This window comes from Bos javanicus, chromosome 21 (assembly GCF_032452875.1).
Source record: "Bos javanicus breed banteng chromosome 21, ARS-OSU_banteng_1.0, whole genome shotgun sequence".
NCBI lineage: Eukaryota > Metazoa > Chordata > Mammalia > Artiodactyla > Bovidae > Bos > Bos javanicus.
In genome coordinates, this window is record NC_083888.1 from 59,664,645 (window position 1) to 59,688,124 (window position 23,480).

Sequence of the window (23,480 nt, forward strand, 5' to 3'; positions counted from 1 at the left end):
CAATCAGTCCATCCTAAAGGAGATCAGTCCTGAGTGTTCATTGAAAGGACTGATGTTGAAGCTGAAACTCCAATACTTTGGCCACCTGATGTGAAGAGCTGACTCACTGGAAAAGACCCTGATGCTGGGAAAGATTGAAGGTGGGAAGAGAAGGGGATGACAGAGGATGAGATGGTTGGATGGCATCACCGACTCAATGGACATGAGTTTGGGTAAACTCCAGGAGTTGGTGATGGACAAGGAGGCCTGGCGTGCAGCAGTCCATGGGGTTGCAAAGAGTTAGACACAACTGAGCAACTGAACTGAACTTTGCCAATGTCATAAATATATTTATCACAAATCAAGGAAGGGGGAAGATGTGAGGGGTGGGCAATTCCAGGGACAATCCCAATAAGCTCGTACGAGATGCTCAGGACTAGAAGCCAGACCCCACACTCTACATCCCAAATCCCAGAACAGAATCAGGTTCTGCTGTGACACCCAAGCTTTCATAAAAGCTTCTTCAAGGATTCATTTTCACTTGAATCTCCGTTTGCTTTAGACTGAACTAACTCAGTTTACAGCATTTTTCTTCATTTTACCCAGATGGAGAGCATTACCTTTGCGGCAGAGAAGGGGGTGCCTGAAGAAAGCCTCCTTTCCTGCCTCTAAGCTGAGCCCACATGATGTGAGAAACTGCGATTAGCAAAACTGAGGCCACTCCCATGGCCAGAGAAGTATTTATAAACCCAGCTGTCTTGTCAGATAGAGGTAGTAAAGGTTGCAAAGGCATTTCTATCTTTGCCTTACGAGTGAGCAAAACTCCTCTTGGGAGGCTGGGCACTGCCACACATTTTTCTCACACATAATTTTTAGGGAATCAAGTTAATTCCAGGATCGCAGTGATGCTCTAAAATGACTCAAGAGCTAAGGTCATCACGGAGAAAGTTCCCAGGTTCTGGCTCAGGTCCATGGAAATCTGGGTCTTGAATGCTATTCTAGCTCAGGAATGTCTGGGGGCCCCAACCATCCTGCAACACAAGCAGCCACTTTTCCATTAAAATGACACAGAATGCTCTGGCCAGCTCAGACCTACTGGATATTTCTGGGTCATGTATCCTCTACAAAATAACTACACCCTGTCAGAAGGCAGCATGAACCTCAGGACTGAAGATAGGGTATGAAAACACTAACACGCCAAGTGTTCAAATAAAGTTCCACCTTTAGGCTGGGTAATCCTTTTTCTTTAGGGCTGATATATAGGAAGAAACGATGTCAAATTTGTAAGGTTTTAACTATGGGTTCAACCGGTGCATTTGCTTTCAGAGTCGGTAGAAAGGAGACATTTTACTAAATATAGTAAAACCTTATCTATAAATAACCATCGGGAAGAAAAACATTTTTAGGATGCCTGAGTCAGCATGTTTACATAGTAGATTATTTAGTTTGGGATCAAATTACACTTTGTGACCCAAATCCCAGGATTCTCCTAAGTTTTCTGTACTTCCCACTCCCACCTCCCTGTTAACGTCCACAAGGGAGAGATCACAAACGGACAGAGGGTGACGTCCCCGTTCAGAACACCCAAATGCACGTGCATACAAATGCAAACTCCTTACAACTGTTTAAGAAGTGTATTTTTGTCACAGGTTCACTATAGTCTCTAGTGAGAAAGCTGCTAATTCAGATGCCAAGTTATATACAAGAGGCTGGTGCTTTGGAGGAAATATTTTGAATACTATTTTCTTTGATTCTTTAAATCACTGATGTTTGGTGCCAACACCTGATGAGTGGTTTTAAGTGAAAGACAGAAAGGAATATATTCAACACATACAACATTTTATACTTTAGGTTACTTTATTAAAAACTTACATTTAGGTGTATTGCTTCAATTTCTTTGGTCTGGATAGGTGATCTCTCTCCCTTCATCATCCTATCAAAGCCACCCCACCTAGCTCTTGGAAAGAACTCCCACTTGCTTTTCCACGTCCTTGCCTTTCACGGACGGTCTCACCATACTTGACTGTAACCAGCAACTCTATCGTAATTTTGGAAAACATAGGGTTCATATTCTTCCTGCTCAAGGATTATTCTTAGTCTTTAATGACAGCTATATTCTCAACTTAATAAAATGTCTGTCAGTTGTAACAGGCAAAGCCAATATTACACACCAGGCAAAAAACAGGCTACTCCCCACGGCCTGGTTTTACATTTCGGACCCTCACATAATCAGTTTGCAAATTCTTCTCCCTATTCCAGTGAACACAAGCAGAGAATCAGGCAGCTTAGAGTAGGCAATTTACAATTTAGGTTTTCTGGAACAAACTGTCAATATTTATTTAAAAAAAAAACAAAAACAAACAAACAAAACTTACTGTATTGGGTTGGCCAAAAAGTCCGTGCGGGTTCTCTCAGCTTACAGGAAAACTGAGTGAACTTTCTGGCCAACCCAATATGAGTAAAAGTTAGGTGACCTTGCAAATGATACAGTTCCTAAAGTTATGAGCCACAGATGCTGGACTTCTGGAACAACAGTTAAACTTCGGCATCACATCACTTCCTGTATTATTTCTGTTCATGATGTCTGTTCCTCTGATTTACCTGGAATCAATGACTCTGGGGGAGAAAAAAAGGATTCTTTAAGAAGCTGATCAATCGTGGATCCCACATTAGTAAAGTACTAAACATCAATACCATCGAAGGGGGGTTAAATAAATATGTCACTGGGGAGCATTTCTCAGGAAAGTCTTGAGTGTAATTTTCAGCTTATGGGGCTCAAGTTTCATGCTGAATGATTATTTAGAAGATACTCTTGCTGAGAGCACATATTCTAATTTTCAGATTTTTAACCTTGAATGCAGAACGAGGTCACCTCCAGCCACCCTTTTAAAACATTTAGGGTTTTTTTCTAAAAAAAAAAAAAGAAAAGAAAAGAAAGGTAATTTGTTAGCAGTACTTAAGTGTCCAACAGAAACCACTTCGTCTGTTAAACAATATCTGACTGCCAGTTTTCTCTTCCTGTCGGTTGATAGACAATGGCATGGCACAGCCACCATCGCCGTGGCAACAGCACTGGGAACTATCAGAGGAAAATTGCACATGGCACTGCCGGCCCTCGAGCAGTCATGCCTCAGCTTCCTCTGGAGGATGCTTTCTCTGCAAGTCTGGGATGCTCCAGGGTACCATCAACCCAGTGCGACGCCGAGACTACAGATCACGCGGCGATTTCAAGGAGCCCCGCTCTTCGGCGGTCACTCTTGTCACCAACGTGAGCACCCGTTTTCAATACTGAAGCTGCAGCGGTGAATGAAGTCGAAGTCTGGGAGGGAAGGCAACAAGCAAGCTAATGATGCACGACAAGGTGTGACATGCACAATGAAGAATGGAGAAAGCGGTGGGCCTCGGGAGGCTTCCTTTCCCTCCCCTGTATCCCACATTGCTTTGTGCCCGCCTCTCATTTGTCAACCTTTGGGCACAGGTCTCACTGGACTTCTCGCCCCGGCGCAGTGCCTTGCACGCAGCAGCTGCTCGGAAAACGTTTCTCGAACGAACCAATTCCTTTCTTAAGTTTCCCATTCAACACACCTTTCCTGGGGCCCAGGCCCAGGGGCTTAAGTAGGCTGGGAAAGTCAGCGAAGCCCCGACCACACAGACGAGAGCGTCTCGTGAACTTTAAAAGTCAAAAACTATTTTAGTGAAATAATCGAAGTGCAGACGCAAGAAATGGTCTGGGTCTCCTACGTGGGCAGCGGGACAGCCGGAGGGCCGGGACTCAAGCCCCGCGCGCCCCGATCTCGTAACCCCGGCCCGGCCGCTAGAGGCCCGCACGGTCCCCGCTCCCGCCGCGGCCTCACGGAAGCTCCGGCAGCTCACCTAAGCGGACAACACAGGACCGAGAACAACTCCAGCCCCTCCAACAACGCGAGCTCACCACCCAGGTACCCGCCAACCGCACTGCCGCGGCAACGCCGAGGCCGCCGTCTGCACCGGAACCGGATCCCTCATCTGGACGTGACCCCTTCCCGGCGTTCCGCGGAGCTGCGAAAACCCCGCCCAGCGCCTGACCCAGTCCTCCCTCAGTATCCCAGCAGGCCCGTCTACTCTTCGGAGGGAAGTTGTCTTTCTGGTTTCACCTCTCCTTACCGCGGAACGTCGTGACACTGATGGACATCCACTTTGTCCAATCAACTGAAGAAGCGGTTGCCGACGGCCAATGGTAAGGGGGTGGGTGGTGGCTCAGACATAAAGACCACCTTCACCCTGTCGGGGCGGGACGAGCAGTCTGATTGGTAGAATTAAGTAATTGCGGGCCAGAGCTCTCCAATGATGGAGAGCTATTCGGAGCCGGTCCAATGAGGGCTTCCGGGGGGCGGGCCGAGCCGCCGCGGGCCGGGTCCCGGGAAGGCTCCGGCTGGCTAGCCCAGGTCGCCGGCGGTCGAGGGCTGCGGCCAACGTGCCGGGATGAGCGGGTCCCTGGGCCGGGCGGCGGCGACGGCGGCGTCGGCTCTGCTCCGCTGGGGGCGCGGCGCAGGCGGCGGCCTCCGGGGCCCGGGCGTGCGGGCGGCAGGCTCGGGCGGCAGCGGCTCGTCGGAGCACCTGGACGCGTTAGTGAAGAAGGACAAGGTGGTGGTCTTCCTCAAGGGGACTCCGGAGCAGCCCCAGTGCGGCTTCAGCAACGCCGTGGTGCAGATCCTGCGGCTGCACGGCGTCCGCGACTACGCGGCCTACAACGTGCTGGACGACCCCCAGCTCCGGCAAGGTCAGGGCTGGCTGCGGGCGGGGCTGGGGGGCGACCTCCCTTGGCCGCTCTGCGGGGCCGAGGGTCTGTCGGGCGGTCGGTCAGGGTACGGGTTTCCACACCGCATCAGAGCATCTAGAGTGGGGGCACGATCGAGTTGAAACTGGGTTTTGAAGATCTGGGGCTCTGGGCCAGCCTGTGCAGCGGGTTTAAGTCCTAGCGGTTCTCCGATTCTCACTGTGAGCTGCAATAGGCGTTTCAGGGCGAGTTCTCTTCGGGTGAGTCCAAGGAACATGGTCAGCAGCCCGACTCCCAGCTTTGCAGGAGTGGGGAAGTGGGGCAAAGGGATACAGGAAGAGGCCCTAAGGAGTAGTCACTTGGGGACAATTTGAGGGAGTGTCCTGTCCCGTGAATAAGGGGCAGGTACTGTTGACGGTGCGGGGAGGGCCGAGGCTGCCCTTTTTTGAGGCTCGGGGGTTCAGAGATTGGCCTGTCGTGCCTCAAGGCTGGGGGATGGGGGTGGTCAGGGACCGTTCTCTGTCGTTGCTTACAAGGAGGGGTTTGACTCCGCTTTTGGAGTGGATTTAGCTGACGTCTGCTGCTGTGGGAGAAAAAGACATGAAAATTCATGTTCAGATACTCAAGGATGGGGGGGATTTGTGGGAGATAGGGTATCTTAGAGAGGTTTGTGGGGAGCGGGACGAGGAATGACTCCTGAGCCCTAGCTAACTCAAGCTGGCAGCTCCAGGAGCCAGTCAGGTTCTGGGGCAGTCTGCAGAGTCTGTGACTTGTCACTGGCTCTGGAGGGAGGGAGGAGGGCCCTGACAGTTAATTAGCAGCTTTGCTGTTGAGTCTCCTGCTGTGAACCTTACCTGCATTCTTCTGTTTGCTGTGCGTTGAGTAGGAGGACTGGAGAAGGGAATGGCAACGCATTCCAGTATTCTTGCCTGGAAAACCAGGCCTGCCCTTTGGCTGGGGTGGATGGGGTTGGCAGAGAAATGGGGGACTGTCCCTGTACCCGCTGAAGGGTGGCATTCTAGTTAGACTTTTCAGTGACTGAGTTCTCCCTGAGTCTTCCTGAGGTTGTTTAGTGACAGTGTCCTAGAGAGAGTTTTAAGGCACCAAGTTCTGTGGTAGTCTCCATGCCAAGTTCTGTATTTTGCTGTTCTGCATTTGAAGTTGTCCACCATCGTCATTCCAACATGGACGAGACAGGCTGGTGTCAGGGAAAGGCTTCAGGTTAGAATCCTGTGGCCAATCCATTCTGCAGCCTGAAGCAAGTCACAAAACTGCATTTTCCCTTTCAATATTATGAGGATAATGAAACCATCTGTGCCAAAGTTTTTGTGAGGAACAAAGAGAAAGGAAAACTTTTAGAAAGTGCCCGTCATCTCACCTGGCACAGGAAAGGCACCCACTAAATGGTAGCTGTTTTATTATTAGCACTTTATGACTTTAAAAGTGTTTTTCCCCACATTATCTAATCCCTATAGAACTCTTGGTTTTGGTGGGTGGAAATGAGGAGTGAAGGCAGCTTAGCATTACCAGAAGGTACGGGATCCCAAAGAGTCGGACTCAACTGAGCGACTAAAAATAAAAAAAAGTAATACGACCATGAATTATGCCCACGATCCTTTTGCCTTCCTGGTCTACTGGAATGCTACCAAGTGGCTGGCTTTTTTCACATACAGGGTGAGCTACAGTCTTCATCCAGCAGCAGAGTGTCTCTGCTTATAAGATAAGATAGGAGTAACTGCAGTCTCAGCTGGGACCTTGCCTCGCCACTATGGCCCTTAGTAAAAAGTTGTGTTGTTGTTATCTTGCTTAGCATAAAGTTTTGAGAGCCTCCTGTTTGTGACTTTCAGTTCTCCTGTTTAATATAACCAGTGGATGGTATAACTGAATCCCTTTGCTCTATACCTGAAACATTATGCATCAACTGTACTTCAATTAAAAAAAAATGTTTTTAAATATAACCAGAGGTAGGCCATTCTGCAATCTGGCCAGTGAACTTAAAGTAAGAGCAGGAGTGAGAATATTTTTGCTAAGAACACTTCTGTGTTTGACTTTCAGTCTTCTGTTCTTAAGTGTTCAAACCGTAGCAACAGGAATTTAACCCTTAAATGTCTTGATCATTGACCTTCATCAGACCATTACTTTCGTTAGTAAATGTGTTACATGTATATTGAACATAATACATGTCTTTTGTTGCCTAGAAAAGTAAGCATTAGTGTAAGTCTCAACCTCCAGACTTAGGGCAGGGCGGTGTAAGCAGGTTTTCACAGCGAGGATTAGTTTAGCCTGGGTGAGGCTTTGAAACTTGAAGACTCCATCTTTTTGCTTACCTTAGCTTTGAGTTTATCGTGAGAGACTGACAGGCTGTCTGATGCTTGCTTTTCCCAACCAAGGATATGTCTGTGCGCCTTTCCCAGACCCAAGGTCACTTCTAGTAACAGGAGAGTTCAGTTCAGTTCAGTCGCTCAGTCGTGTCCGACTCTGCGACCCCACGGACCGCAGCACGCCAGGCTTCCCTGTCCATCACCAACTCCCGGAGCTTGCTCAAACTCATATCCTTCGAGTCGGTGATGCCATCCAACCATCTCATCCTCTGTCGTCCCCTTCTCCTCCTGCCTTCAATCTTTCCCTAGAGGGCAGACAGAATGAAAAGCACAACCGGAGAGGGACTCCTGCAAAACTGGCCTTTCCTGCTTTCTTGTGCCAGAGGAGGCTGAGCTTTACAAAGAGCCCAAGCTGGAGGAAGACCCTCAGACACTGTCTCCTGGTTCTGGGCGCTGTGTCCGTGGAGTGTGGTGCCCAGAGGTGTCAGACTGAGACCTGAGACCCAGGGAACCAGGGTGACTGTGAGGCAGCTTTGCACTTTGTCCTTCCTCAAGTTTTTTTTTTTTTTCCTTTTTTAAAACCTGGAGCACACATCGAAGACAACCACAGTGGGACCCAAAGGGATAGGGACCCATATCCCACCCCTGGTCTTAACAAAGACTAGTCTTTACTTTCGGTTGCAAAAGAAACATGTGCTCATGGGAGAAACTTAGAAAACAATGATGAAAACCTAAAGCAAATGAAAATCCACTGTAATTCTGGTGGAAACCATAAACCATTATTATTAACATTTGGATCTACCTTCTAACAGTTTTATTTATTTTTTTTTAGTAGAGTTGAGATCACACGTGTCTATATGTAGCGTTCTGCCCTCCTGAGAGCGGGGAGCGTGTCTGTTGTGACTTCCGGAGCACTGTGTGTGTTACTTGTGCAAAGCGAGCTTTCAGTGAGTGTCTCAATGAAAACTGCTTCTTTTCTTTATCATTTTATCATAAACTCTATTCCATGCTCGTAAAAACATTATGGACACTGGAATTTCTGCCTATTCAGATTACTCTTGTATTCTTCACGTAGAGAGCAGTGTCTGTTGAATGAATAACCATCATCCTTTGTCGAATGGTTCTTAAGCATTTGAAAATATACTCAGCCTCGCCAGTGTCCAGGACTTTAAGGCCGTAGTAAAGCTATGATGTTAGCAAGAAGTCAGATCAGGAGTGTGCGTATGTGTCTGTGGAGGGCGGGTTGTATGCTGCAGACAGGGAGATAACGTGTGCCCACCCTCTGGAGGAGAAACTCTCAGTACCTGGGCAGGTTGAAGGTGAACCGACCTGAAGACCCATCTGTTTCACTCTCGGGTATTTAGTCTACAGCAGGGATTGACAAGCTTCCTTTGTGAAGAGCCAGAGTGTAAATACTTTAGGCTTTGGGTGCCCAGTGGTCTCTGTTGGCACCCGTTCAGCTCTGCTGTTACAGTGTACTGCAGTTAGGGACGACGCCTAGACAAAGGAGAGAGGCGGAGTTCCAATAAAACTTTACTTATAAAAACAAGGAATTGGAATGGACTTGGCCCGAAGGCTGTGGTTTGCCACCCCTTGGGCTGGAGAGACCGTCCCCTGCCTGTGAACTCGGAGACTCCTGTAAGGATGTGCAGCTTCTTTGTAGTAATGAAAAGTGGACAAGAAAGGATCTTGGTCTCTTAGCAGCAGACTGAAGAAAGCAACTGTGTCATGTGATGGGAAACTAAGCTATGGTTAAAAAATTAATTAGATCTAAAGGTATTTAATCTGACTGAATCTAAGAAAAGACAATGTTTAGCCAAAAAGGTGGCTCAGTGGTAAAGAATCCACCTGCCAGTGCAGGAGACTCGGGTTCAGTCCCTGGATTGGGACGATCCCCTGGAGAAGGAAATGGCAACCTGCACCAGTATTCTTGCCTGGGAAATCTCATGGACAGAGGAGCCTGGAAGGCTACGGTTCATGGGGTCGAAAAAGAGTCAGACATGACTTGGTGACTAAACAGCAACCGGTTGCAAAAAGGTAATTGTGACTTAATGCCACGTGTGTATATAAATGTTCAAAATGTGACGCGGTCCCACGGATTGCAGATCTGTGTGTCATGCAGGTGGGGCTCACAGGTGGGCAGGAGTAACTGATGCCAGCCCCTGGCCAGAGGCCACCTCTGGTGGTCAAGAACCTGGCCTTTGAACTCCTAGGCACCGGGACACAAATTCTAGCTCCACCATATGCTAGCTCTGTGACACTGGTTACGTTATTTAACCTAAGAGCCCTTATTTGTTCATCTGTAGAATAAGGATAGTTATACCTACCTCTGTAAAGGTGAAACGAGATTAGAGTGTGAAAAATGTAAGAGTATGAAACTCAGGAAGCCGTAGCTCAGGAGATGGTATTTTTATTGCTGCATGGCGTGCTTCGTTGGTGTCCCCGCTTTCTTTCCCTCTGTTTTCTCTGCTGCATATGTTGTCAGAAGAGCATCACTGTGAATGGGGTAGAGGATACTGACATGGAGAGGGTAGCCACAGGGCGCCTGGCACTGTGGGAGCTTAATTCCTTTCACCAATTTTAACTTATTTAATCTTCATAATAAATCTGTGAGGCAGAGTTACTCCCATTTTAAGGCTAAGAGATGCGATTTACCTGAGGCTGTATTTACAAGCCAGCCAGCCAGGCTGACCCCTGAACCAAAGCCTTGTTCCTCTCGTGTGCCTGTTCAGTCGTTCAGTCGTGTCCCACTCTTTGTGACCCCGTGGACTGTAGCCCACCAGACGCCTCTGTCCATGGAGTTTCCCAGGCAGGAATACTGGAGCGGGTTGCCAGTTCCTCCTCCTGGTTCCTTCTTGGCACTGTGGTTTACTTTTCCTCTCTTGAAGCTCTGCTATTTTTGATGCTTTTAGCTCACATTATCTCAAGCAGTCCTACCTGCTTAAGTGCTTAAGTACTCTTAAGTTAGGGAATATGGAGAACTACATGACTCCAGAGGACGTGACGTCACCTCACCAAGGAGTAGAGTCCCCTAATTGGCAGAGTTGGAATTAAACTGCATCAGACTCTGAAGCTCCCATCCTGAAAATCTACTGGGAAAAAGGAAAACTGCAATCACGGTGCTCCTATGGTTGATTGTCCAAAGCAGGAATGACGTCCAGTGTTCTGAAATGTCAAGAATTTTAGAAGCACCTTTTGAAAGTTCTGGAAGGGAATTTTCTAGAACGTTTTCTCCCCTCTGACTTGATACTTTGGAATATTAAAATTTTTGGTGGAGCAGTGGTTGTATGTAGAACTGATTTTGTAAGAGACTCCTAAGTCTCAGTCCTGGTTTTACCTGTTATGTAACTTTGCATTCAGCATTTTCTGTCACAAACAGAATCACATTTTATCATCTATAAAGTATGGTTATCATTAAGATCCATTCTTGGCTATGATTTTCTAATTTTTCAAGAATTGCTCTCTGGTTTATTCCAAGCGATAGATGCAAGAACTACACAAATATTCACACTTACATTGTAGTCACTGAAAATTTAAAGGGTGAGAAAAATTAGCCATACTTGATTGTGACTTCATAGAATTTTAGTTTCCAATTTATGATTTATAGTGTTTTGTTTTTGGGAGTTTCTCACTTCACTCTCTAAGAAGCAGTTGGGTATTTCCTTTAATATTTAAACTTGTAATCAAACTTTTTAAAACATGGAAAATGGCATCGTTTTTAGGAAAGATGTCAGAGCTTTGCTTTGACATCAGCTACCAACAACACTTGATAATCTAAAAATGAAAGAAGCAGGTAAGTTTAAGTATGATAAACTGTCAGCACTGTCGGAGAAGGCAATGGCACCCCACTGCAGTACTCTTGCCTGGAAAATCCCAAGGACGGAGGAGCCTGGTGGGCTGCAATCCATGGGGTTGCTAAGAGTCAGACACGACTGAGCTACTTCACTTTCACTTTTCACTTTCATGCATTGGAGAAGGAAATGGCAACCCACTCCAGTGTTCTTGCCTGGAGAATCCCACAGTGCCATCCTGTGCTCTGAGGTGGGTTCTCCTACGTTCTTGAAGTGTAAGTGATCAGGACAGTCACGGGCCGTGGGGTTTGCAAGGAATCAGTCTCCCTTGCACGTGACTGTGTTGGATATTCAGGGTGGTCCAGAAGCCCACTTGTTTTGGCAGTTTTGGTGGTAAGAGTGGATTCCCTTCCTTCCTGGCCGTTGGGCTGCATGGTCTGCAGCAACATGATCTTCAGTGACTGGGACAAGCCTGATGCTGTGGTTGAGCATGGTACAACCATGGTTGAGCATAAACACAACTGATGAAAGCAAATCATTCTTTTACTCAACAAAGGTTATATTTTAAAACATCATACTTTTTCGGGTTAAACATGTGGTTGTGGGTGGCCTTCAGATGGCAAACTTTTTCACCTTTGGAGTGTTTCAAAAATTGTAGGCACTGGGACTTCCCTGACGGTCGAGTGATTTAAGACTACACTCCCAGTGCAGGGGGCCTGGGTTCAATTCCTGGTCGGGAAACAGATCCTGCGTGCTACGAGGCACGGCAAAAAAAAAAAAAAAAAAAATTACAGGCGTTCACCAAAAGAATCAGTGCATATTTATTGCTATGGAAAGCTTAATGCACGTATTATTAATTGGGGGAAAAAACTCATAGTGTTGTGCAGATAAATGGTTTGTGTACATAAATGTAAAAGATGTTTAAGAAAGTTTAAAAGAGGTAAAAAGTTCATGTTAAACGATTCCTAATCCTCCCCGTCATAAATAAAAAAAATGAATTATTGGAAACATAAGTAAATTCTGATAGTCTTTGATAGTGTTTGAGAATAGAGTTTTTTTAAAAAAAATCCCAAACACACAACTTAATGCTAAGTAATTATTTATGTAGTACCAAGCATCAGAGCAATGAACAACCTGAATTCTTCAGAGTATTCCAGTATGAAGACATTCTGATGGTTCGTGGAATTTGCCCTTTATTGATAATCTCCAAACCTCCAGCTGACTTTTTTTTTAAAAAACAGAAATCCACAGTGGCTTCGAAGGGAACTTTTCAGAGCCTATAATGTTGTAACCATTTCTTCATCCTTGAAGTCTGTCTGCAGAAGAAAGATAAAACTCTCCAGTGGCAACCTTCTAGCGCTGTCCTGGTGAGCAAAGTTGCTGGTTTTTTTTTTTTTTTAGGAGGCAGTGACTTAAAAGAGAAAAACATAGGGTATCTTGGGACTGTTATTTGTAAAATAACTCCTATTGGCCATCGTACTTGGTCAGACACATCTGATAATAAACGACGGGGCATCAAGCAGAAGGTTTTGTATTGTTTGTTTACATAAAACCACCACTTGACCGATTTCTAAAATTTGCCTAATACGATCTTTTGCTTGAAGAATCTGTTGACTTTTCTGTTTCATTTATTTGTATGTTTAAAAAAGTACACTTCAATCTCAGGCTCTGAGTCAAAAAGAAATTAAAAGATGAGGAACTCAGAAAAGGTTTTTTTGTTTGTTTTCTTTAATGTCTTAAGATTGAAACCACATTTCTTTCGTAACCATCGCCCTCATGGCCCAGCTCTGAACAGAATCGTCAGATGGTTGCCCTGTCCCAGGAGGCGTGTCATCTCGCTGTGTCCTTGGAGCCACCGTCCTTGTCTGTTAGTGCGGGGAGGGGGTCTCCCTTGGCCTGTGGCCCTGCGCCTGGCCCAGGGCACGGGCCTTTGTGAGCCCTGGGCCTTCCCTTCATTTTCCTCAGTCCCGACGAGTTCTGGGCTGAACCAGCTCAGCTGTCCCATCTGAGGGGCGGAATAGGGCCAGAGCCACAGTCTATAGACATAGGAGATGGGTTTTTGCTCGGTTAAGAGAATCATTCAAGATAAAAACGAGTGACTCAGTGTCTTGCTTCACCAACCAAGACAGGCATGAAGAACTCTCGGTGGGGGCTGCCCAGTCTGCCAGTGAGTCACTGTGATGGGCCCACGCTCAGTCGTCCATTTGGAATTGAAGTTGTGGCATTTCTCTGTTTATTTTGCAGTGTGGCTGGCACGAGCACGGGGAATATCACCTGTGTGTCTTGTGTAACTTGCATCAACTAATCAAGTACTCTGCCATCATCCAGGGTCAGTTGTGAGTCAGGTCGTTTATGAGAGTTCTCCTTACCTGATTCTCGTAAAAACTTTGTGGGATGAAGGTAGAAACAGGATGGAGGCCTCTCAGTTTATTTATAATTGGAAGAGTCAGGGTTTTTTTGTTTGTTTGTTTTGTTATTTATTTGGCTGTGCTGGGTCTTAGTTGCAGCGTGTGGCAACCCTTGAACCCTGGCCCTCTGCCTTGAGAGCTCAGAGTCTTAGCCACTGGACCTTCAGGCAAGTCCCAAAGAGTCAAGGTTTAAACAGCAGTTCACTGGACTCTAAAGCTTATGCTGTCCCCAGGGATGGGGAGCAAGGGAGGGACACAGGGTGTTCTGCTCAGAGCAGGGAGACGTGTCATCATGCAGGTTCATCTTTGCTCATTCCAATGACCCTCCATGTTCTTTCCCCGTAGGCATTAAAGACTACTCCAACTGGCCCACCATCCCGCAAGTGTACCTTAACGGCGAGTTCGTGGGGGGCTGTGACATTCTCCTGCAGATGCACCAGAACGGGGACCTGGTAGAAGAACTGAAAAAGCTGGGGATCCGCTCCGCCCTCTTAGATGACACAAAAGACCAGGACTCGAAGTGAGGGAAGGCGGCCCGGGCGAGGGGCCGCTGGTGTCAGCGTCTCACCACCAGAGAAGCCTGACCCGTTCAGGTTCCCAGTCTTCAGATGGCTGCTTGCGCTGGCTCCTCCAGTTTGTAAGCAGCCAAGTGATTTTAGCGTGTCTGGTGTTTGGGCAAGGAAGATCCTATCTCGAACATAATCGTAAACACTGTACTGTCATAATCAATGTTGCATTACGAGATTGTTGTAAACAAAATTCCTTCTTGTTTTGTCCTTTGCTCTTTGCCTGATTCAGGAGTAAACCTGGGAGCTTTTGAATCATTGTTATTCTTCACGGGTCCTCCACAAATACGTCAGTCTGTAAAGATAATATACCATCCCCCCCTACCCCCCCCCAGTTTTTCATGACTCATTCTGTTAAGAAAACTGATGGGCAAGGAAGAAAATAAGATAACCGGGGTTTGGGGTTGTGTTTTTTTGTTTTTTTTTTTTAAATAAAATGCCAACCCAGGGATACTGCATGTGAGTGATTATTTTGAACAGTAGTAAGTCTGTGCGTTCATCTGTTCCGGCTGCTGTAACAAAATGCCGTAGACTGAATGGCTTATAAACAGTGGATGTAGATTTCTCACAGTTGTGGAAGGCAGAAGTCCAAGATCAAGTCTGTAGCAGATACGCTCTGTGGTGAGGCCCACTCCTGCTTCACAGACAGCTGTGTTCCCACTTTTGGGGCTCCTTTGGTTAAGGGCACTAATTCCATTTATTAGGGGTCCACCCTCACGACCTGATCACCTCCCAAAGGCCCCACCTCCTAACACCATCCCTTTGGGAGTTAGGTTATATGTCAGCATAGGAATTTTGAGGGGACACGGACATTCAGTCTAGAAGGACTTTTAGTAACTCTGACCTTTGGATTTTAGAAATTAAGAGAGAGTCTCATACTCTTCTATTAAAATTTCCATGAAAATTGCCATCAAGCTGTGCTCTAATTTCTTGAGGGGAAGTAAGTGTTGTTAGTGCTGAGAGGCGTTGATGACCCAGTTGGAGTCCTGGGCGGACTGGACTGGCAAGAAGTGAGGGGGAGAGACGAGGGGGCGCCCCACTTGCCCATCTCCAAAGAGCTGTGCTTGGCCAGCTGTGCTGCACGTCCATAGGAAGCGGCCGTTAACCCCCTCCAGAGTGTGGGATCTTGTGAACCTTTTATTCCTTAAAAATAGGGCCTTTATAAAAAAAGAACATAATTGGAATCATAGTTGATTCTGTACTGTGGTACGTGGTATCTTTTAACAGGACTGTGTTTCTTCTCCACCTGCGCTGAAAGTGGAGCTGGAGGTAAGCTTTACGGTAACTCATAGGAATAAAGCCCACTCTTACACCTTGGGGTCCCCAGAAGCCTTCATTCCTTTCCAAGAGCTTAAACAAAGCATCTATTCAGAAGTGCACAGTGGCAGAGGTAGGAAGAAGCTGCATTTTTTTTTTTTTAAAGAGCAAAAGTAATAACAAAGAGGATGGCTTATTTCCCCAGAGCCATTCGGGAGGCTTGCTCTGTGCTGATCACTGAGACTACATGAATGCCTCTTGGAAAAGCTCTGAAAACGGATGGACTTAGTGGGGTAAGGATTGACCTGCCCGGTGGTCCTGCAGGTCTCAGCTCCTGGCTCCATCCTTCCTGCACCCCCCCGCCCCCCACCTGCCAAGAGCCTGTGGAGAAAGGAAAGACGAATTGTAGCCCCCACAGGTCGTTGGGGGCTGTCCTATTAGATGAGACGGCTGGCCTTGGTAAATTACAGAACTCAGGGCTTCAGGGGAAAGAAAAGCAGATTATTGTCACAAAAGGTTTCATGTTACACGTGTTGTGTACTCTGCATCCCATCAATACCTTTTGTGTCTGCTCTACGCTAAGAGCTTACACAGACCCTTAGAGGAGGTTGGAGCTCATTTGTTGGAAGCATGTTGTTTTACAAATGAAAATGAGGGCACTGGAAGGAAGCCCTGTGCCGCTGCCATGCCAAGGCTGAGCCAAGCCTGTGACTTTGTCCTTTAGAAAGAATACCAGTGGGAAATCACTCTCTTACTGTTCCTGGATGAGAACCAGGCTCTGGGGCACACACGTGAGCGTGTAAAACTGACCCTCGCCTTCGCATCTGGTGCTTTTCCATAATTTTGCTCCTTTTGGCTTTTTCTCTAAACCTGCCTTTATCCCCGAAGGGTTCATCTAAACAATGAAATGATGAGAAACATTTGCAGGGAAACATCAATGTAGGAAACCTCCCTAGAATATCAGCACTGGGAGAGAGCCGCCGAGTAAATAATTTGACTCAGAGGCTTATGAATCATAGTGAGATCATATCAGTCACCAGAGAGCTTAAAAGTTTAAGCAATCACTGAGCTCTACACGGAATGGAAATGTTCTTTCCAGCAGTTCATTAATACTTTCTTTCTCTATGCTTGACACATCTTTCCCAAGTGGGAAATTGAAGATGGTATCTGATGTCAGTCTGAATAATTTTAATGATCTGCATAATTAGAATTTGCCGTGATAATTAGAACAGTGACACCAGAATCTCTTGTACAAACAGCAATGTCACACATCATCTGTTTTAACTATGCAAGGTCTGCTTCACAGCTTTCCACTGCAGGACATCGGCTGTTACCATTGGATTTATTGGATTTTTGTCACAACTTCAAAGTACTGTGTTACTAGACTGTTGGAAATAGAGGAGGTTATTTTAGAAGACTAAACGTTTGTATGAGTTGAGGTTTGGGAGGTATTTTAGAACAGAAGGGAAGTTTTAAGACTTGTGATTGGCCCTATTGAATTGAGTAGAACATGGGTCCTCATGCTTTCCTGTAATTATTAAAGAACTACCATTTGTTAAAGAGAAAAATTGTATCTTGAGAGGTTGGGTCCCTTGGTATTCGTGATGGGAGAGATTGTGCCAAGGGTTCAGAGGATCGACCTTTGTGTTGGCAAAGTTAAGTTGGAGTAAATTTAAACCAGAGGCAAGGAAGCTTCCAGGTTTGTTTCTGAGAGTCACTGGCAGGCAAAAATAGGTATTGGTGGGTGGTCACAGAAACAGAAGTAGATTTGATAGCTATTTAAAAAAATAGATTTCATAATCCACTTGACAATTGGTGGAATCCAAAATTCCTTTCTTGTCATCCATAAGAACTCAATGATAGCTATATATTTTGGTGGGGCCAGGGGTGTGTGTGTGTAGCTGCGCCATATGTAGTTCCCCCATCAGGCATTGAACTTGCCCCCTGCAGTGTTAAGTGCAGAGGCTTAACCACTGGACCACCAGGGAAGTCTCACACTACAGTTAATTTGAGGGAGAGGGAAGGAAGAGTGAAAAAAGAAAGAGCTGGTTTCAAGCCACCCACAGTGGGGGTGAGGTGGACTTGGGCATCTCCTCCTGCCCTGTTTCCTGAGAGCAGCATCATGCAGGTGGTAAAGCCGCGTGCACCATTCAGTTAAGCTGGGAGCAGATCTGGTCTGAGTCTAAGGGCTTCCCTGGTAAAGAATCCATCTGCAATGCAGGAGACCCCAGTTTGATTGCTGGGTCAGGGAAGTCCCCTGGAGAAGGGAATGGCAAAGCACTTCAGTATTCTTCGGCTGCTCTCGTAGCTAAACTGGTAAAGAAAGCTGCCTGCAATATGGGAGACCTGGGTTTGATCCCTGGATTGGGAAGATCCCCTGGAGGAGGGCATGGCAACCCACTCCAGTGTTCTTCCCATGGGACAGAGAATCCCATGGACAGAGGAGCCTGGTGGACTGCAGTCCATGGGGTCGCAAAGAGTCAGACCTGACTGAGTGAGTAAGAAGTGTACCTTGCTTCAAAGATCTTTTCCTGACTGCAGCCAGACTGGGCTTCCATACACACTTCACTGGCCTTCTCACTCTCTCCTAGATTGCCATCCCTGACAGCCTTTCCTCACCCCCTGTTTTACCCCCACAACCCCTTATTTTCCTTCACACCAGGCTGTAATTGCCCTTTTGCTTATCTTCACTCAAGGATCCCATATAAGCAGCATATGTCATGCTCAGAAAAATATGTAAAAAATAAGCAAGTAATTTTTTCTGTTCTTTCCAGATGAGTCACAAAAGAAGCATTAGGTCCTGAACTTCCCTGGGGGTCCACGGTTGAGAATCTGCCTGCCAGTGCAGGGGACACAGGTCCGATCCCTGGTCTGGCAAGCTTCCATGGCACAGGGCAGTTAAGCCCACGTGCCACAACTACTGAGCCCATGCTCCCTGGAGCCCGTGCGTGTGTTAATGTGTGTGTGTTACTCACTCAGTCCTCTGACTTTTTGCGACCTCATGGATTGTAGCCTGTCAGCCTCCTCTGTCCACAGGATTCTCCAGGCAAGAATACTGAAGTGGGTTGCTGTACCCTCCTCCAGGGGATCTTCCCAACCCAGGGATCGAACCCAGGTCTCCTGCACTGCAGGCAGATTCTGTACTATCTGAGCTATCTGAGGAGCCCATACTCCACAACAAACGAAGCCACAGAAATGAAAACCCTGCTCACTGCAACTAGAGAGGAGCCCCGGCTCACTGCAGTTAGAGAAAGCCCTCGCTCAGCAACGAAGACCCAACAGAGTCAAAAGTAATAATAAATAAATAATTTTTTTTAAAAATAAAGATGTAAGAAGTGTTAGGTTCTTGCAGTTCACCAGAGCAGCAGCACAGGGCAGTGCAGAAGAGCTTGGCTTTGGATCAAACTTCCTGGATTCCTATTCCAGTTCTTCCCAGATATGTGACAGGCCTCAGACACATTAATAACCCCCTTGCCTTCTCTACTGAACAGGACAGTGGTGAATGTCACCTACGTCAGGCTTGTTATGAGATTGGAGAATCCACATCAAAAGCCTAGCCCATAATAAGCTCTCCAGATAGGTTAACCTCCATGGTTACTTTGGACTAGATCTGGACTTGATTGTGGTACATTATTCACCATCATTGTTAGGCTTAATAAGGGAGTAGAGATAAGTCTGTATCTATTGACAGGCCATTGTTTGGTTGTTCCCAGAGCATGCAAACTCATCTTTGAAGGTCAATGGCAAAATTTAATACTCTCAGTGGAGTGTATCCATTATTTATCTGCTCTTGGGGCTGGGGTAAGGGAGTCCTGAGACAGAAAGAATTCCCTGTAAATTACTTTCCTAATACTATAGTTGGACTAACTGCCACTGAGTTTTAATTTTTTTTTAATAGTACTTCTTTTCGTTTAGTGGAAACTGTTTACTGAACCGATAGGTTAGAATAGGTTTCATCATGTGAAAGTCTATTTGAAAGAACACAGTTTAACCTTGAGTCAATTCTAATTTATCAGAGTTTATCCCTCCTCCAGGGGAGTCCAGGCTAAGTCCTGTATTATGTGATGGGAGCTCTTCCTGCTCTGGACCCCAGGTCTGGGACTGAGCCCCAGGGATCAGATAATCTCCACCTCCTGCCTTGAGCCAAGGGAGCGTTAACATATTTGGAATTTGAAGGAGAACTTCAGCAGTTGCTTTTACACATACAGCTGTAACCCTGGGGACCTGGGGCACATTTCCCATTATTTGGGCTTTCTGACCTTTGAGTTTTTACCCACAATTTCTTAGTAACACCGTAGAATGATTCTTGGGCGATCAGAGCACTATTACAGAGGTGACAGCAAAGGATGCTATCAATTCTGCCTGTCCGAGTCACTGCAGTTTTAATGGAGCAAAAGATTGGTGTGGTAGGTTAAACAAAAGGGCCCCAAAGAGGTTCACATCCTGACTTCCAAACTTGTGAGACTGTTCCCTGGGACTTTGCAGCTGTGATTAAATTAATGGGAAATTATTCTGGATCATCTGGGTGGGGCCAGTCATCACAAGTGCTTTGAAGATGGAGAAGCTGCCATGAGCCCAGGGACACAGGTGTCCTTAGAACCTGAAAAAGGCAAGGACACACAGATTCTCCCCTGGAGCCTCCAGAAGGAATATAGGCCGTGTTTTTTTTGTCCCCCCCCACAACTTTAAACTTTTCATTTTGTATCGCGGTATAGCCGATTAACAATGTTGTGGTGGTTTCAGTTGAACAGCGGAAGGACTCAGCCATACATATACATGCATCCATTCTCCCCCAAATCCCCTCCTATCCAGCAGGCCTGCATGCTAAGTCCCTTCAGTCATGTCCAACTCTTTGTGACCCTATGGATGGACTGTAGCCCTCGGGGCTCCTCTGTCCATGGAATTCTCCAGGCAAGAATACTGGAGTGGGCTGCCATTCCCTCCTCCAGGGGATCTTCCCGATCCATGATCAAATCTGTCTCTTATGTCTCGTGCACTCGCAGGTAGGTTCTTTATCCCTAGTGCCACCTGGGAAGCCCCCCTCTCATCCAGGCTGCCACATGAATATAGTTCTTGATTTTAGCTCAGTGAAATTGATTTCAGATTTCTGGTCTCCAGAACTGTAAGAAGAAAAATGCGTGCTGTCTTAAGCCATCAAGTTGGGGTTATTTGTTACAGAAGCGACGGGAAACTACTACAAGCGGTTCCTGGATTTTCATGGTGGGCATCACTTGGAATGAGCGGACAGGGATCAGTACCCAAAGGTTTATTGAGCACCGCCTCCCCTGCCCTGGGCATTTAGAGCCCTAATTTACTGGTTACAAAAGGTCTGCAAATGGAGGGTGTTATCTCTCCCTTTCAGACGACAAAACAGACTCAGAGAGCTGCAGTCCCTCATCCAAGGTCATTACCCAGTGAGGAGCAGGACTGGAACTGCGGTCCTCATGTTGTGGGTCACTCCGGAGGCCTGCCCAAATAATTGCATCCTCAGCCTCTATGGAGCTCTGGCCACCGAGTCTGGGAGTAGCAGCCCTGAAGGGAAGAACTGTTCTTGCCACTGAATTTGATCTGCGTTTCCCCCAAAATACTCAACCAGGAGCCCAGGGCTTTTGCAAGTTCCCCCTGGCTGTGCCTGACTAGGTATGTGAGGAGGTGGAGGGTCAGCTTTCGAGACGGGGGGCCGTCAGAGCAGGCCTAACTGGGCAGAGGTGAACGAAGCGCAAGGAAAAGTGCCCCCAGGGTCCGCGTAGTGCGTGGACAAGCGGACAGGCCAGAGGTCCCACTGGGCTTCATTTGGTGAGATTCCCAACGGCAGGAAGCGGGTATTTGAGCCGGAGGGCGGAGGGCTCTCCCCAGGAGCTCCCATCATCGGCAGAATTTCCCCTCCGACCTCAGACCCAGTCCTGGCCCGCCCTCTGTCTCTGCGCTTGCGCAGAGCCTCCGCCCTTACTTCGGGAGCAGCCGTGGTTCTCACGTGCTGGCGGGCATCTCTCGGCCCGGCCCTCCTTCCCTCGCTTCCTCCTCTGTCCATGATCCCAGCCCTTTCCTTTGTCATTTTTTTCCTCTGTCACCTTCTGATTGTTGGCATCCCGGTCCAATAAGGTTTGTAGACTCCCGGTCACTGGTATTTTTAAACTATTAGTTAATCTACTTTTTAATAAGACAATACATGTCAAAGTCAAATGATACTGACAATGAACGTTGCAATGCCGTCTTTCACCTGTTTCCCTAAGCTATTTCTTCTTTTCACCCCCATCTTTCTTAATATTATGCTTCTTTGCTCTTTCTTTGCTAACTAATTTCAGACATCCGATCTCTTTACTGTTTTCCTAGAAAAGGATTCAGTGCTCTTATATCCTCATCAGTGTCCCCCCTGCCCCCTTCTACTTTATTTCCCATACAGTTATAACAATTTTGGGTTTAATTGATAGTCAGTGTTTGCATTATTATTATTATGACTATTATATTTTTTTTCACTAATAAGCCAAATGCTGTATTTCTTTCTTGTGCAACTTTTCCTTCCCTTTATTAATACTTGCTTTTTTCATTTTCATTCTTTTACTGAGATAAAATTGATGTATAACATTGTGTAAGTTTAAGGTGTACAGTGTGATGATTTGATACATTGATCTACTTCAAGATGATGACCACAGTAGGGCTGGTTAAGACATCCGCACATCCATCACCTTACATAATTGCCATTTATTTTTGGTAGAGAGAATATTTAAAATCCAATCTCTTAGCAACTTTCAGATATATAATACAGTATTGCTCACCATACTCACCATGCTGTAGATTAGATCCCCAGATCTTATTCATTCTGTAACTAGAAACTTGGACACTTTGACCAACATCTCTCCATTTCCCCCATCCCCCAGGCTCTGGCAACCAACATTCTATTCTACATTTCTTTGAGTTCTACCTTTTCAGATTTTGCATATAAGTGATATAATGATTGTCTTTTTAATTTGATTATTTTCTGATTGATTTCATATTTAATCTTTACACAGTAGTCTGACATCTCCCCATCAATGCAGTTTTCAAACAGAATCATGGAATAAATAAATGTGCCTGTCCTCTCTGTCCCCCATCCACCTCCTCCCAAGCTCTTCCTGGAGTCCTCCACTCTTCAGCTGTCCTCTGGTTGTCCTGTCAGTATTCTTGGACTCCCTTCATGTCTTCCCAGTGTTGGTTTCTCTGTTCCCTACATCCTGAGTCTTTGTCTTTTTCAGTTTATCCCTTTGCTCTACTGGAGCACATCCTGCAAAACCTTTCTAAAGAAGGTGCATAGGAAGTCCACTTTTGGAGATCAGCTTGTCTGAGGTTTCGTTTTGCTTGTGTGCTAGATTTGGTAGCTTGTCTGGATCAGAAGAGATTTCCCCTTAAAATTTTAATGATGTTGCTTCATTGCCTTCCAGCTTCCAGTGCTGTTAGTGGGAAATCTGATGCTATTCTGAGTCCCGATCTTTGATTATTTCTTTATAGGAAAAGTCCTCTTTAGGATCTTTTCTTTATCCCTGGTGTATGTGCCCTAGTGTGAATTTCTTTTGTTTTCCCTTCACTGGCTTTCAATCTAGAGAGTCCTGTTTTTCACTTCTGAGAAATTTTCCCAGTACTTCTTTGGGGATTTCCCTACCCTGACTTTTCCTGTTTCTCTTTCTGATTCCTATATGTCAGATGTTAGGGTTCTAGAACAACCTCATAGTTTTCTCGCCTTTTCTCTGCTGTTTTCAAAGTCCCTATCTTTTCATTCTCCTCTTTGGGAGGTTACCCTGACTTTCTTTTCCCTGTCTCTCCCATAATATTTGCCATCTGTCTCTCCTGATTCTGTCATTGTCCCAGGTTTGTGGGGTAGAGCAGGAAACAGTGCAGAAAACGTTTCAGTTCTCATGGGGATCGTAGTCGAGTAGAGGGAGAGAAAGAGAGAACAGCTGGTAAGTGGACCAATTATTGGTTAGGTGCGTTAAGAGCTAAGAAGTAGAAAAGTCAGTGTAAGGGTATAGAAAGGGACATTTTTTGATTGGGTCCTTAGGGAAAAACTCTCTACTGAGGTCATAGTAGAGCAGAGATCTTCCAATTCCCGCCCCCCACCGCCTTCTTTGGTTGCACCATGTGGCGAGTGGAATCTTACTTCCTCCTGAGCCGCACCCCCACCCCCTGCAGTGGCAGCGCAGAGCCTTAAGCACTGGAGCCCCAGGGAAGTTCCCATCTTCCAACCTTTAATTGTGCTACCTGTTTAAAACAGTTTCTAAGGGCTTTTGTTAAATGATTAATCTTTTCAAAAAATAATATTTACTATCGTAGCCATTTTCAAGTACGTTCACATTGTCGTATAACCACACCATCCATCCCCAGAACTCCTTTCATCTTCTAAAACTGAAACTCTTTACCCATCAAACAAT

General features: G+C 46.3%; 1 protein-coding gene, 1 long non-coding RNA gene and 1 other non-coding gene across 3 annotated transcripts; 1 reads left to right on the plus strand and 2 right to left on the minus strand.

Moving 5' to 3' along the window:
* Positions 1–1,817: 1,817 nt before the first annotated feature.
* Positions 1,818–4,297, minus strand: LOC133234556 (uncharacterized). Its single transcript, XR_009732173.1, has 2 exons — positions 3,853–4,297; positions 1,818–2,595 (listed from the first exon to the last, which is right to left on the minus strand). It is a non-coding gene; the product is annotated as an uncharacterized LOC133234556 (long non-coding RNA).
* LOC133234824 (small Cajal body-specific RNA 13) lies at positions 2,922–3,195 on the minus strand. Its single transcript, XR_009732321.1, has one exon. It is a non-coding gene; the product is annotated as a small Cajal body-specific RNA 13 (non-coding RNA).
* A 48-nt stretch (positions 4,298–4,345) lies between the features above and the next one.
* On the plus strand, positions 4,346–14,272 carry GLRX5 (glutaredoxin 5). The gene is made up of 2 exons (XM_061395244.1): positions 4,346–4,738; positions 13,601–14,272. The coding sequence occupies exons 1-2, from the start codon at positions 4,441–4,443 to the stop codon at positions 13,777–13,779; spliced, it is 477 nt and encodes a 158-aa protein (XP_061251228.1). The 5' UTR covers positions 4,346–4,440; the 3' UTR covers positions 13,780–14,272.
* Positions 14,273–23,480: the final 9,208 nt, after the last annotated feature.

Coding starts and splice junctions, on each gene's coding strand:
- GLRX5 (XM_061395244.1), top strand. CDS start 4,441: ATGAGCGGGTCCCTGGGCCGGGCGGCGGCGACGGCGGCGTCGGCTCTG. Junction 4,739..13,600: donor CGACCCCCAGCTCCGGCAAG/GTCAGGGCTGGC, acceptor CTTTCCCCGTAG/GCATTAAAGACTACTCCAAC.